Source organism: Episyrphus balteatus, chromosome 1 (genome assembly GCF_945859705.1).
Source record: "Episyrphus balteatus chromosome 1, idEpiBalt1.1, whole genome shotgun sequence".
Classification (NCBI taxonomy): Eukaryota; Metazoa; Arthropoda; class Insecta; order Diptera; family Syrphidae; genus Episyrphus; species Episyrphus balteatus.
In genome coordinates, this window is record NC_079134.1 from 148582544 (window position 1) to 148595015 (window position 12472).

Here is a 12472-nt window from a genome sequence, read left to right on the forward strand (position 1 = left end):
TCAATGTCAAAACCAAAAAGTGTCCCAGCTAGATTATTCAATATCAAAACCAAAAATCAAATTTTAAACTTGGTAGTTTCTATAAAGGCTTTTTCACACCGGAGGGTATGCGGTAGCGGTACGGGTAGAGGTAACGGTACTTGTATGAAAAAAATTCCAAACTGACATATCAACGTTCAGATTTTGAATTTTTTTCATACAAATATCGTTACCGCTACCCGTACCGCTACCGCATACCCTCCGGTGTGGCCAAGCCTTAAAGCTTCCATAAATTCATTAAGCAGGCTTTTTCGAAAACAAGCTTTTTTCGTTTAAGTTTCTTTAACAGTATATAAACAACTTAAACAAGTTCGAACTTCTATAAGCAATTAAATTCTGAAGCAAGCTCAGTACAAGCTGTATAAAAAGTAGTACCTGCAAGATTTCGATTTATAGAAGCTGTTGTGCTAGTTGGGTTATTAATTTTAAACTTCGCGGTTATTATAATGTTCAAAGCAATTTTAACAGACATGAAAATAAAAATGAATTTACTATACCAACCTCTTTGCCAACCCTGTTCATAAGCAGAACTTTTCAAACTGCACACATCACTTCTCCTCAAACTCAATTTTGATTTTTCTCAAATTCTCCCTACTTTCTTCGTCAACAATTCCATGCAAAAGAAGAAAAAAACAAAAATAAACCAAAAAAAATCCACCAACAAAACACAATTCCCGTTCGTTAAATTAAACCCAAAGATAAAAGAAAATCTGAAAATTCGTTTGATTTTCAATTTTTCTTCAGTCAGTCGACTTAAAACTTTCTCCGAGGCTTGGCTGTTGTATGAAATTGATTACGTTGCGTGTTATTTTGTTTTCCATCTCTTCCACCACAAATTTTAACACACACACATATACAAAGAGTGTACACTTGATGCAATTTGCATATATTGTTTCTGTTTTTTTTGTCGGCGGAATTTTTTATCTCTGAAATCAAATGCAATTTATTGATGAATGGATTAATTAAAACCCGTCAATTTATCTGAGTGAAGATCCTTCGTGTATTTTTTTCTCAAATACAGCTTAAAAAAAATGCTGTGAGAAAAAAAAGGGTGGAAACCCAGTTTTTGTATGAAGCAAAAAAAAAAAAGAGTGAACGTGAAGTTGAAAAAAAAGAGTGCGAAAATGCACAAACAAATTTTGTGTTGAAAAAAAAAAAGAAATAAATAAATAAACTACCCACAAAAAAAAGGATGAAAAAATAAATTTTTATTCCCAAATCAATTCTTTTCTATGTTCTGCTCTTTTGTAGTGGTGATTTACTTGAAAATAACAAAATAGGATTATATTATTCCCCTCTCTCTCTCTCGAATGTCTTTCTCTCTGAAAAAAGTGAATTAAAATTTATTGCAGAAATCAAATACAAAAAAAGGGGAATTTAAGAAAAAAGATTTGTTTCTTTTTTTTTCATTTATTGATGATTTAATTCATCATCAAATTTCGGGTCTTTTGTCTCTTTTTTTGTAATTAAATTCATTTTTTTTCCAAATTGGATTTTCCGGGCCTGGAATTGAGAATTGGCAGAAGGAGCAGCAGAGAAATTCGCAACAAAATGTCGACGCGGTCTCAGTTGACAAAGGATTTGAACGGTGAGATGAAGAAAAAAAGTGTTGACACTTTATTTGAATTGTACTAGAATTTTGATTGCATTCATTTTAAGTTTATTTTAGAACTGACAAATTAAAAAAAAAAATTGTGTTAAGATTCAAAAATTCCCTAAAAAACCTTGAAGTCCGTAAGAATCAAAATTAGTTTATACATAGGTTTGAAGTTTGAAAAAGATCAAAATTATCATCTTATGAAAAACCTTTACCAAATGGAGAAAAATGTCAATACTCAGATAAATGACTTTTTTTTACCCACTTTTGTGTTTCTGTTTATGGGGAATAAAAATATATGTTCTTTGAAAAAAAAAAAAAATGTTTTTTTATTTTTGCATAAAAAAAGGAAGAAGTGATACCAATTCATGAAAAACCGAAAGAAAATGTGTGTACTCATGTTATGATTCTTTATCATTGGCAAATGTGAACTCTTAATAGGTAGTCTGATTCAACTTTGTCAAATGAGAAGATTTTGATGAAATTTGCCAATTAAACTTCGAAATGAGATAGTTTTCCATTTAAAAAAAAATTGCATGAAATCAGCCAGAAATTTGTACGATCACACCCAATGATCCATTGTGAACAGGTCACAAGTAAGTTCTGTATAGGATAAATTATTAATCGTCAGTTGTAAGAACGGAATAAGTCCACTTTTTTCCGAAATTGACTTTTTGATGCAAATATCATCTTTAGGCGAAGACACATCTTCCAAGTTGAAAAAAAAAACAAAAAGATTATTTTGGGTGTCGAAGTTACAGGGGTTGAAAAATTTTATAAGTTTGAAGAACAGAATAGATCCAGGATTTCAGGCTATTGATTATGTGTTAACTAAGACGTTTACGAGTTTTGATTTCAGCAAACGATGAATGGGTTATAAGAGGAGATTGTACCGCGGAGTGCTATTAAATTAGAGGGTGGAAATTGAAGATAGGGGTGCAAAAGCCCCCTTTTTTGGTTTTTCAATATATCTCGTAAACAAAGCATAATTTTGATAATTTGATTTTAAAACTTGTTGTAGAGAATCAAATTTAATATCAGAAAAATGTTCTTAAAAATTGAAAACAAAAATTCCATACCAAAACAGGCCATAAAAACATGAAAAAAGTCAAGAAAAGCGATTTTTTGAGTTTTTTTTGCGTTTTTAACGGAATTTTTTTTCGGGTTGAGATAGTCATATGCATTGCTCTAAATAAAAACAGAAAATTAAATTTCCTTCAAAATGATGGGTTCAAAAAGTTTTTTCGTTGAAAGTTAACCAAAGAATGACCATTCGAATCTATCTTTATTTTTCCAATTTTTTGTTTTACTCAAGTAAAAAATAGACCACAACAAAAATAATTGTTTTACTACGTATAACATTTTTTTGTTTTGATTACTCAAACTCTATCAATAGTTAATCGATTGCTATCATTAAAACTATTGTTTTAAATAAATTAATAAGTCCAACGTTTTTAAACCGTTATACCTGTCTACCAGAAACCAAAAGAAATAAAATGTTTGTCTCATTCTACTCAAATCTACATAATCTTTATTTTATCTGAAGGTCAAACACCTGAAAACAATGGCCCCTATTACGGTTGTCAAATATCAATATTTAATATTTATCAACAAAATGAATGAATCGGTTTTACAGTGATCGAATATCAAAATTTGTTTCTGGCTTCAAAATTCTGCTTTTTTAACGAAAATTCTGTTTTTCAAAATTCTGCTTTTCAAAATTCTGCTTTTTAAAATTCTGCTTTTCAAAATTCTGCCAGTATTATACTTAAAGAAAAAAATTCTGCCAATTCTGTTTTTTTTTTTATAGCATATGTGCTGACTAAAGAAAAATACACCTCATTAATGTAATTCAACATTGGTACTTTCCTAAATTTTTTTTTGTTTAAATGTCGCAAATATTTTTTAAAATGCATAGACTGACTTTCTTTCGAATAAAATCTATAACTTATTGGAACCGATGTTGTTTGATACAAAATATTCCTTTTCTTATTCAAATTTTTGATTATTCATCTTTATTTGATAAATTAAAAAAAATTTGAATTATTTTCGGAAATGTTTAGTATTAAAACAAAAATTAATATGCATTCAAAGAATGACAAATTATGTAGGAAAGTAATCAAATAAGCAGACAATTTATCAAGAAGATGATTTTACAGAATTTTGCAAAAAATTAAAAAAAGGTTTGGAAAGGTTTTTTAATTTTTTGCAGAATTTTGAAAAACAGAATTTTGAAAATCAGAATTTTGAAAAACAGAATTTTGAAAAACAGAATTTTGAAAAGCAGAATTTTGAAAGCAGAATTTTGAAAGCAGAATTTTGACAAAAGAATTTTGACCCCGGCAGAATTTTGACCCCAACCCAAACTGTGTCCTTGCGTTCTATTGTGAATAGTTCTTTTGATAAAATTTTGCTATGTATCAAATTTTCCATCAATTGCAAATTTCTTCCCCATAGATTTTTCTCATCATATTTTTTTTACTAAAAAAAAAGTCGTCAAATAAAATAGGTTTTGTGAACAAAATTTTACTGCAATAAATAGGTAAATAATTTATTTTCAAGTGTTAGTGAATAATGTCGTCGATAGAATTATTTTTTGGAAAGAGCGAAAACGATAAAGAAATTCGATTTGAGGAAGCCATTAGGTGTGTTTTTTATTACAACAGGTCTTAACTGGACAAAAAAAACGAAGTCGGGGCCAGCGATGCCACCCTAAAGAAAATTGAGTGCAGTAACTTTCAGAAAAAATTGCTATACCTACCGCAGTAGATTTTAAAATACGCAAAACAAAGTTCAAATCATAGTAATACATTTTATTTATGAATAAAAACAGAACTTAAAATGGACGTGTTTACAACAAACTTTGTTAAGGTATTAAATTTGATAAAAGAGGAGTAGAATCGTTTTGCTGCGCAGTAGATTATCATTTGGACCAAAACGAAGTAAGGTGGCAGCCCTGGTCGGGGCTAAGCAATTTACATGTTAAATGCAACAACACTTTAGCCCTTTGGGCTTAGTTGTTTACCCCGGAGATTTCTCTGGGCTTAACTTTTTGAACAGTTTTAAATCTGTTCCAATAAACTAATTTTTTCATAAATTGTTAAGAATTTGTTTACAAACGTGAAAACTGACGTTTTGATTCATAAAATATGTATTTAACTATTTCGCTAGCATACATTTTTATATATCTTTGTAAAATATACAAGAAAAATACAAGAACAACCTGAAAGCGAAAAATATGACAACTAAAAAATTTTGTTTGTGTCTGTTGTTTTCGGAACATTCCATATACAGTGCTCGCAACCGCACTCGATAACAAAAACGTGAATTTGACATTAGCTTAAGACTTCTTCCACCAATTATAGTTCTGGCTTCACGAGAAGTTTTTAATTTTAACTCATTGTCCGCTAATCGTCTTTAGTTTTTTACTGAATTTACGATTTTCTAAAGAAGCATTTGTAGATCACAGTACAAAAAAAGAAGGAAATATCTACCGAACGTTTTCAAAAACAAAGACCTATCTGTCAGTTCGGCCTTTAATTTACATATGTATTTGAATTTAAATCGGTAATTTAAAAGTGAGATGTACTCAGAGACATTGATGTCATAGTTCCATCTTTGAAGAGACAACAATCTGTCTTACGATTTTGTAGATAAAAGAGTTATCAACTTAGCGTTGGAAATGATTTTAACGTTGAAATGGCACAACCAACAATATTGGTCATCCTCAAAGAAGTCTTAAGCGTCTTAGAAACGCACATTTGTTCCAAATGGATACATTTTAATTACTCACATGAGGGAGAACGCACTGCGAAAATACACTTCTGTCAGACCATTTCCACTGAAATCTCCTCCCATTTCCTATTAAGTGGCGGCTTTGCGCAAATGTCTCTGGTAACAACGGAATTAGACAATAGCTTCAAAAATCTGTTTAGTTGATTTCTTTTGCTAACTTTTCTAGCTTTAAATCAAGTTAATATTTATTAACAAGTAAAACAAACCTTATTAAACAAATTACGTACTTACATTTTTTTTGGAATAACAATAAGCAAGTTAAAAATAAATTGATGTGAAACTAGATTAGATTAGATCTATTTTATTTGACGATCTATCAATTGATATTCGACAACCGTAGTAGGGGCCAATTACTGAAATTACAAATAGATAGATAGATGGCTTTCCAATTCGATTTTTGTTTATTTTGATATTTATCTTTGTGTTTGTGTTACCAAAGTTTTTTGGAAGACAGTCCTGCACCTAACATTTCGAATTTATGGAAATTTTATTTTCTATTCGAAATCAAGTTAACGCAGCTAAACTGTAGATTAAACTAAAACAATTACCTACAATTTAATTTAATTATTATCAAACACTAGGTATTTTTGCCAATTATCAACGTTCAAAATGTTCAACCCTGTTTTCAGTGAATATAAAAGGAAATGAAAAGAAACATACAAATAACACTGGTCAACAAGGTTTTTGCCACAAGAACCAAAATATAATTTTCTACATGTTTTTCATGTGCTAAACTCGAATCTGAAGTCAAAAAGTTTTTTATTGCCCTCCGTTTTTGAAATATTACCGTTAGAAAATGCCACAGAACATCATTTTGGCTGTTTTCGAGGTTATGTTTTTATGTGGGGTAATTCACTATGAATAAATTTGTAACCGTGCCTATAAGAACTAGTTTTATTCTTCCAAAAAATGTTTAAATCTTTCCGATATCTGTTTTACTTTCCGAGATATTGAAAATTTAAGTAGTTGTCTTTGACTCAGAAACAGCTCCGGCCAACCAAATTAAACTTTTTTTTACCACAAGAACAAAAATATACTTTTCTAAAGGTTTTTGGGTTGCTGAACTCGAATCCGCAATCAAAAAAATTTTATTAGCCTTCGTTTTTGAATACCGTTATAATATGCAAAAAAAAGGTTTTTTTCATAACGGTTAACAATACAATACATCTTAACTCCTGGTTTGATAAACTAAGGCAACATGCCTACATTTTAAGTCATTTTTGTCGAAACAACATCTGTAATTTTTGTAATTTTTTGAATGTAGAACACTTTGCGGAACAAGGAGTGAGTAAGCTACCATTAAAAAATTATAAGAAAAAATCTGAGCAAGTGGCATCACTGTTTTCCCAGAAAGATACTGACTGAAAGTAACAAAACTCAACAAAAAGCAGAAAACCAGGATGAGAATAACAGTAATTAATGGAGAAATCAATTTTGATTTATTACACCATTTCAAGTACCTACCCAACATACATTATAGATATAGGCACCACACACAAAATAAGGGTGCAGTATTATCATTTGTTAGTTCAATCTACAAAAGTGTAATTATCACCCTAATTAGAAATTATTATCCGAATTCTCTTGTAATATTTGCTTCACGGTTTCGGTTTCGGTGGGAAACCCCAATTGAATCCTATGCAAACCAGTAACCAAACCAGCATAAAAATGTTCCTATGAAATGTCGATTATGATGATCCATTTTATATATTTTTCAAGCTAAAAGAAGGACCCATCGCGCATGACGAATTTTATGGTTGGTCTTTGGTCTCCTGTTTTCTCCCGAATTCTCCGGTTACATATTTTTGATTGTTTTTGCTTCGTTTTTTTTTTTTTCTTCCTTTTTTATGGGAGTTTTGCCTTTCTATTTAATTTTTTTTTTCTTCCTTCTTATTATTTTATCGTTTCTTTTGTTGTTGTTGGTGATGGTGTGGTGTTGTCCTGGGCCCACAATGAAAAAGGAAAAAAGAAGGAATAAAAACCGGCATTTTCATCTTTCATAATCGTTATTCCATTTTTGCTTTTGCATCTTTCTTCGTTTATGTTTTGTTGTTGTTGGCCGTTAAAATAATTTTTGCTTCAGCATAATTTTTTTCCTTCTGTTGTTTAAGAATGAGATTCCTGACTCTGGTCCAGGTTAGAGCCAGAAATCACTGAGTCAAATATGACACATTGCTCTCTAACCATCAGGAGAGTCTGTGTTGTTTTTTTTTTTTTCTTCCTTTATAGTCCTTGCCACCTGTGCATGATGTGTACCTATAATATTGTCTTGGTTGGTTGGCACTTGATAAATTATTTCAGATTTTTTACTCCCCCCTTTTGCCCCCATTTACCCTACACTCCTGCATTTAATACTCCCCCTGGTTTTCAGGTGTGGAAACAAATTATAAATTCTTAAATCTCCGAGATAGATCCTTTTTGAAACAACATTTGACGATGAAAACGATGACAGTGACGGTGGTGTTGACGACGACGACTTTATATACATTTCAAGTTAATGGATGTCTCCTGGAGTATACCTATGGCCAATTGTTTATTTATAAATGCTTAAGGATGCGCCTGATGATGGGTGTTGTACGAGAGAATATATCTTTGTATAAATTTATATACATTTTTAACCAGAACAAAAAAAAAAAAATAATAAAATACTGTCGGATGGAAAAGTGGATGAATTTTGAAAAGAATCATTTTCTCCAATGTTGGTTTTTGTTGAAAAAAAAAAAAAACTCAGAACGATACATGGCATCAGCCTTCATTATGTTAAAAAAACCGGGAGATGTTTTATTTACCTAATGGGAATTTTGTTTGTTTGGATAAAATGATATCTACACCATATTGTTTTGTGTAGATTCCAGGGTGAATTGTTATAAGAGAAAATATAAGATACTCTCCATCTGGTTGTCGAGGAGGAGTCGTTTTGGTTGACGAACATTGTTGGGGTATTCTTTGTTACAAAAATTTGACCTTGGTAAGAAAGACGTTTTCAGTTTTTTTTATATTAAGAAAAAGAATAATAAATTTATTAGGAAAAATCAATGAAAACCTTTTTGTGATGGGGCAGTTCTGTTGGAAAAAGGAACAAATTTCGTGCAGTGCCTATTTTTTTTAATCAATACCTAGGTACCTAAAACTTTCTAATTTTAATTGTTCATTTATTTGGCGTTAAATGACTTTTATATATTTTTTAGAGTCCCAGAAAAAGAAATCGAATAGTTTTTTGTTTTTCAAAATCTACACGGAAAGGGCACCTTAAATTTAGATGATGCTCACCTTAAACCCCAATCCCTTAAAACTATACGATTTCCGCTTAAAGCAAGTGGAATACGCTTAAATTCTGTTAATTTTAAGGTGATCTTCATTCCAATTGCATATGACTTTAAAAAACCGACAAAAAATAAAAATTAAATTGCTGTTAATCATACTTGTTTTCAACAGTGAGATAGGCTGATAGTTAAGCACTAGACTTGTGACTGTAGGTTCGATTTCCAGTTTCCACATAAAAATAAGATGATTTTCCGCTTAAATTAAGTGGATTTTTTTTTTAATTTTTGCATTTTCAAACGGAAGTCATCTTGGCAAAAACATTTAAAAATCCGCCTAAATTAATGCGGAATCCGCTTGTTTTTAGTTGGTATTTTTTCTCTGTGTCTAAAAATAAATAATAAAAATGCTTAGGTTTCATGAAAATAGTCACATTGGACAAATGGAATCTTTTTATTTAAACGTTTATAAAACTTAGATCTATTACTTCCTTCTACACCGATTCAAACAAAAAAAGTCGTTCTTGAGTTAGGGCTGCCAGATAAAATTTTATTAATGTCGGGACAACAGGTCTTAAAAGTCGGGACAAATCGTTACAGCAAAAAAATACATGAAATCGAAAATTTATAAAAATAAATAAAAAAGTAATACCCCACTGTGTTTCCAAACTTTTCCATTGGTAAAAATTCCATTTTTTGAAAACTAAACTCAAAGAAAAATAACAAAGTCTTCCATAAAAAATAAAAAACTATTAGGTACACTGAGGGAACAGCCACCATAAAACAACGTAAAATCAATGAAAACCACATTTATTTAACTATTATTCGGAATGATTTTGCGTTGAAGATGAACATTTTAAAATCAACGTGGAAAAAAGGTTAATTTTTGATGGTTGCGTATCTTAAAGTCACATAAATCAAAGTAGTTCATCTTTGAAACAACGATGTTTCAACTTCAATTTATTTTTTCCCTCAGTGTAAGTGATGGATCTTTTAATAAATGTAGGTACCAAGCACCAATTTCCATTAAATTTAACATTTCCTTTTGAAAGAAGGAGTTTTAAAAATTGTATGCGATTTGACAGTTTTTTTTTAATTTTTAATATGGACTTAATAAATAATTGAGAATGAAAAAATTGAAGCTAAAAGCTTTTTATGTTTAAAACTTTAATAAACGAAAGTCAAAAAATAATGGACCAATCATTTTACTTTTCACATATTTTTAGTAAGGAAATGTCAAATATTATTCATTTATTTTCATATAGCAGTGACTTTGATTTTCTTCCCCAAAGTTTTCGAATGAAAACGGATTGTCGAGATAAAATTGGGACATTTTGTAAATCGGCACAGATATCGGGACAGGGTCGAAATGTCGGGACTGTCCCGCCGAAATCGGGACGTCTGGCAGCCCTATCTTGAGTATTAAACTTTTCCGACTGCAAAGTACATAAATACTTCGTTGGGTTCATTGAAAGTTGAAAAAAAAGTTCAAAAATGTTGTACAATCAATATATTCTTATTAAGGAAGGTAAATTGCTACATTAAGTTGCTTTGCAATTGAATGCACTTTCGGAATGCAACAAACAATAAATTAATAAACTTGGATCGAGAATGCCACGAATTGTAGCAAAGTACCCAAACGAAGAAAAAGGAAGCTTTTTGGTCGAAAAATCGTTTTAAGTCAATAAGCCAATATTTTAAAATTATTTCGGTTTTATAAATGTTCCCCTTAATTGTGCATACGTATTTTTGTTTTAAAAAGTTTTTTTTTCGGTGCTTGTAATTGGTTTTCTTTTTAAAACAGGGGAACTGACTCAAGTCGGATCAAATTCATACATATTGGTTTCTTTCTAGCAGCTCTAGTCTTTGAAATATTTAATTTTTTTATATTTGGGGGAATATTCATACTAATTTTTAAGTTTTCCTTATTTTGAGTGTTTATTAAAATTTTCCAGAAAAAAATATATTGAACTTAATGTAGGTATTTGGGGTCAGTAAACCTAAAAATCACACTCATTTATTTCAAGGAGCTCTATTTTTTTTGAAATATTTGAGTTTTCCACATTTTGGGGATAATTTCGTACTAATTTTAAAGTACGTAAAGAAAAAAGACAGTCTCTCGTCTACTTCCAGGTAAACAAAAAAATTATTGAAGTTTTATATAAAATGAAAGCTTGTTTAATAAATAAATCTGAGAACTCTGCTCGTCAGAGATTTCCTCAATGTCAAAAGTCAACAGTCTAAAAGTCCATAATAGACTTTTGACCACTTGAGTGAGTTATAAGTCCACACAGGGCCGGTTTTAGGGGGGGGCAGCCTGTTCCGTCGCCCAGGGGCGCAAGAATTGAGGGTCGCCGCAGGCGCCCCGAACTAACGAAGTCTTTCCAATCGATGTTTTATTTATTTTTACTTTCACAAGGCGTCCCAATTTTTTTCTATTTTACATTTTCAACGGCGCTCGTATTGTTTGTCCTAAACTTTTTGAAGAATGAAGGCGCCCCCCAATTTTGGGTTAGTTTGTTTGGCTTCCGGAAGGACAATGGTGTCCAAAATCTTCGTTCATCTTTGAAGAACAAGGCGCCCCAATTTCTTTTGAAAGACTAAACTAATCCTAATATTCCACCAACCAATAAAATTTTTGCAAAGGCGCCCCTATATATAAATCACTAAATCATAGCTGGTAGTTTCCAAAAAACCCTAGATCCCGAAAACCCAAAAACCCGAAACCCCAAAATCCCGAAAAACCAAAATCCCGAAAACCTGAAACCCAGTCAAAAATTGACAACTTCTCCATTATAAAAACTACGTTTGTGTGTGAGAATAAAAAAATAAGTCTGTTCGTAGTCCCCCCCTCCAGGGCACTCTAAGTCATGTCAATTAACTGTCAAAAAAATCAGAGTTTCTCGGGTTTTCATTTTACATCGAACACCTCAGAGCGTTAGTTTCTTCAGCGAACATCGAACAGAGAGGAAATAACTTTGGTTGAAAAAGGAGCTACAAAAAACGCTTGACAACGAATTCGGAGCGACCCAGAGTGCCCTAGAGCTCACAACGAACAAACCTAATACTTATAAAGGTGTCGTTTTCGATTGGCGTCCGGAATCATTCAGAAGCCTGCTGCAAGTTTTTTATTCTCCTAGTGAAAAAGCAAAAAATTATTTTATTTTTCACCAATACAGATATTAAATTTCTGAATTGGGTGGAAGCGATTCGAATTTTTGTATTGGATTTCAAAATGAGTGAATCATTGAGTGATTCCAATCCAAAACGACATTAATGTACTTAGTTGAAAAAGTTTTTGAAAAAATATTGTTCAAATAAAACCAACAGTACCTACTCTTTAAATGTGTTTAAACAAAAAAGTCAGAGATAAAGGTAAACTTGTCAATTGAGCCTAAATGACATAAAGATTTAATTTTTTTTAAGTTAACCTTATGTACTCTAATAAACTGCACATTGTTAATAAATGCATTAGAGAAGTAAGATATAATCTGCTATTGCTTTTTTTCTTTTTTTCGTGATTTAAAAAATTTTTTTTTAAATAAATTTTTTTTGAGAGGCGCCACTTGCAATTTTGCCCAGGGGCGCCGGTAGTGCTTAAACCGGCACTGAGTCCACACATCAAATTATGGTCTGACGACCCACCCAAATGTGTCAAAAGTTCTCACAATATCTTTTCAACTTTTAGCCCTTGGATTGCTATATGAACCACTAAGGAGGGCCAAAATTCACAATGCTGTAGAATTATCATTTTTTTTTTTACTTAAATAAAATTTGACCA

The 12472-nt window shown here is 31.1% G+C and overlaps 2 protein-coding genes across 4 annotated transcripts in view; one reads left to right on the forward strand and one right to left on the reverse strand.

Moving 5' to 3' along the window:
• LOC129906790 (peroxiredoxin-6-like) overlaps positions 1 to 12472 on the reverse strand; it is a 261543-nt gene that overhangs the window by 72308 nt on the left and 176763 nt on the right. The window lies entirely within an intron of this gene.
• The window catches only part of LOC129906766 (F-actin-uncapping protein LRRC16A), a 169320-nt gene continuing 157622 nt past the window's right edge, over positions 775 to 12472 (forward strand). For all 3 annotated transcript variants that reach the window (XM_055982672.1, XM_055982674.1, XM_055982675.1), the window contains exon 1: positions 775 to 1627. In XM_055982672.1, the coding sequence (XP_055838647.1) occupies positions 1591 to 1627 (37 nt within the window). In that variant the 5' untranslated portion in view covers positions 775 to 1590. The remainder of the gene's footprint in view (positions 1628 to 12472) is intronic.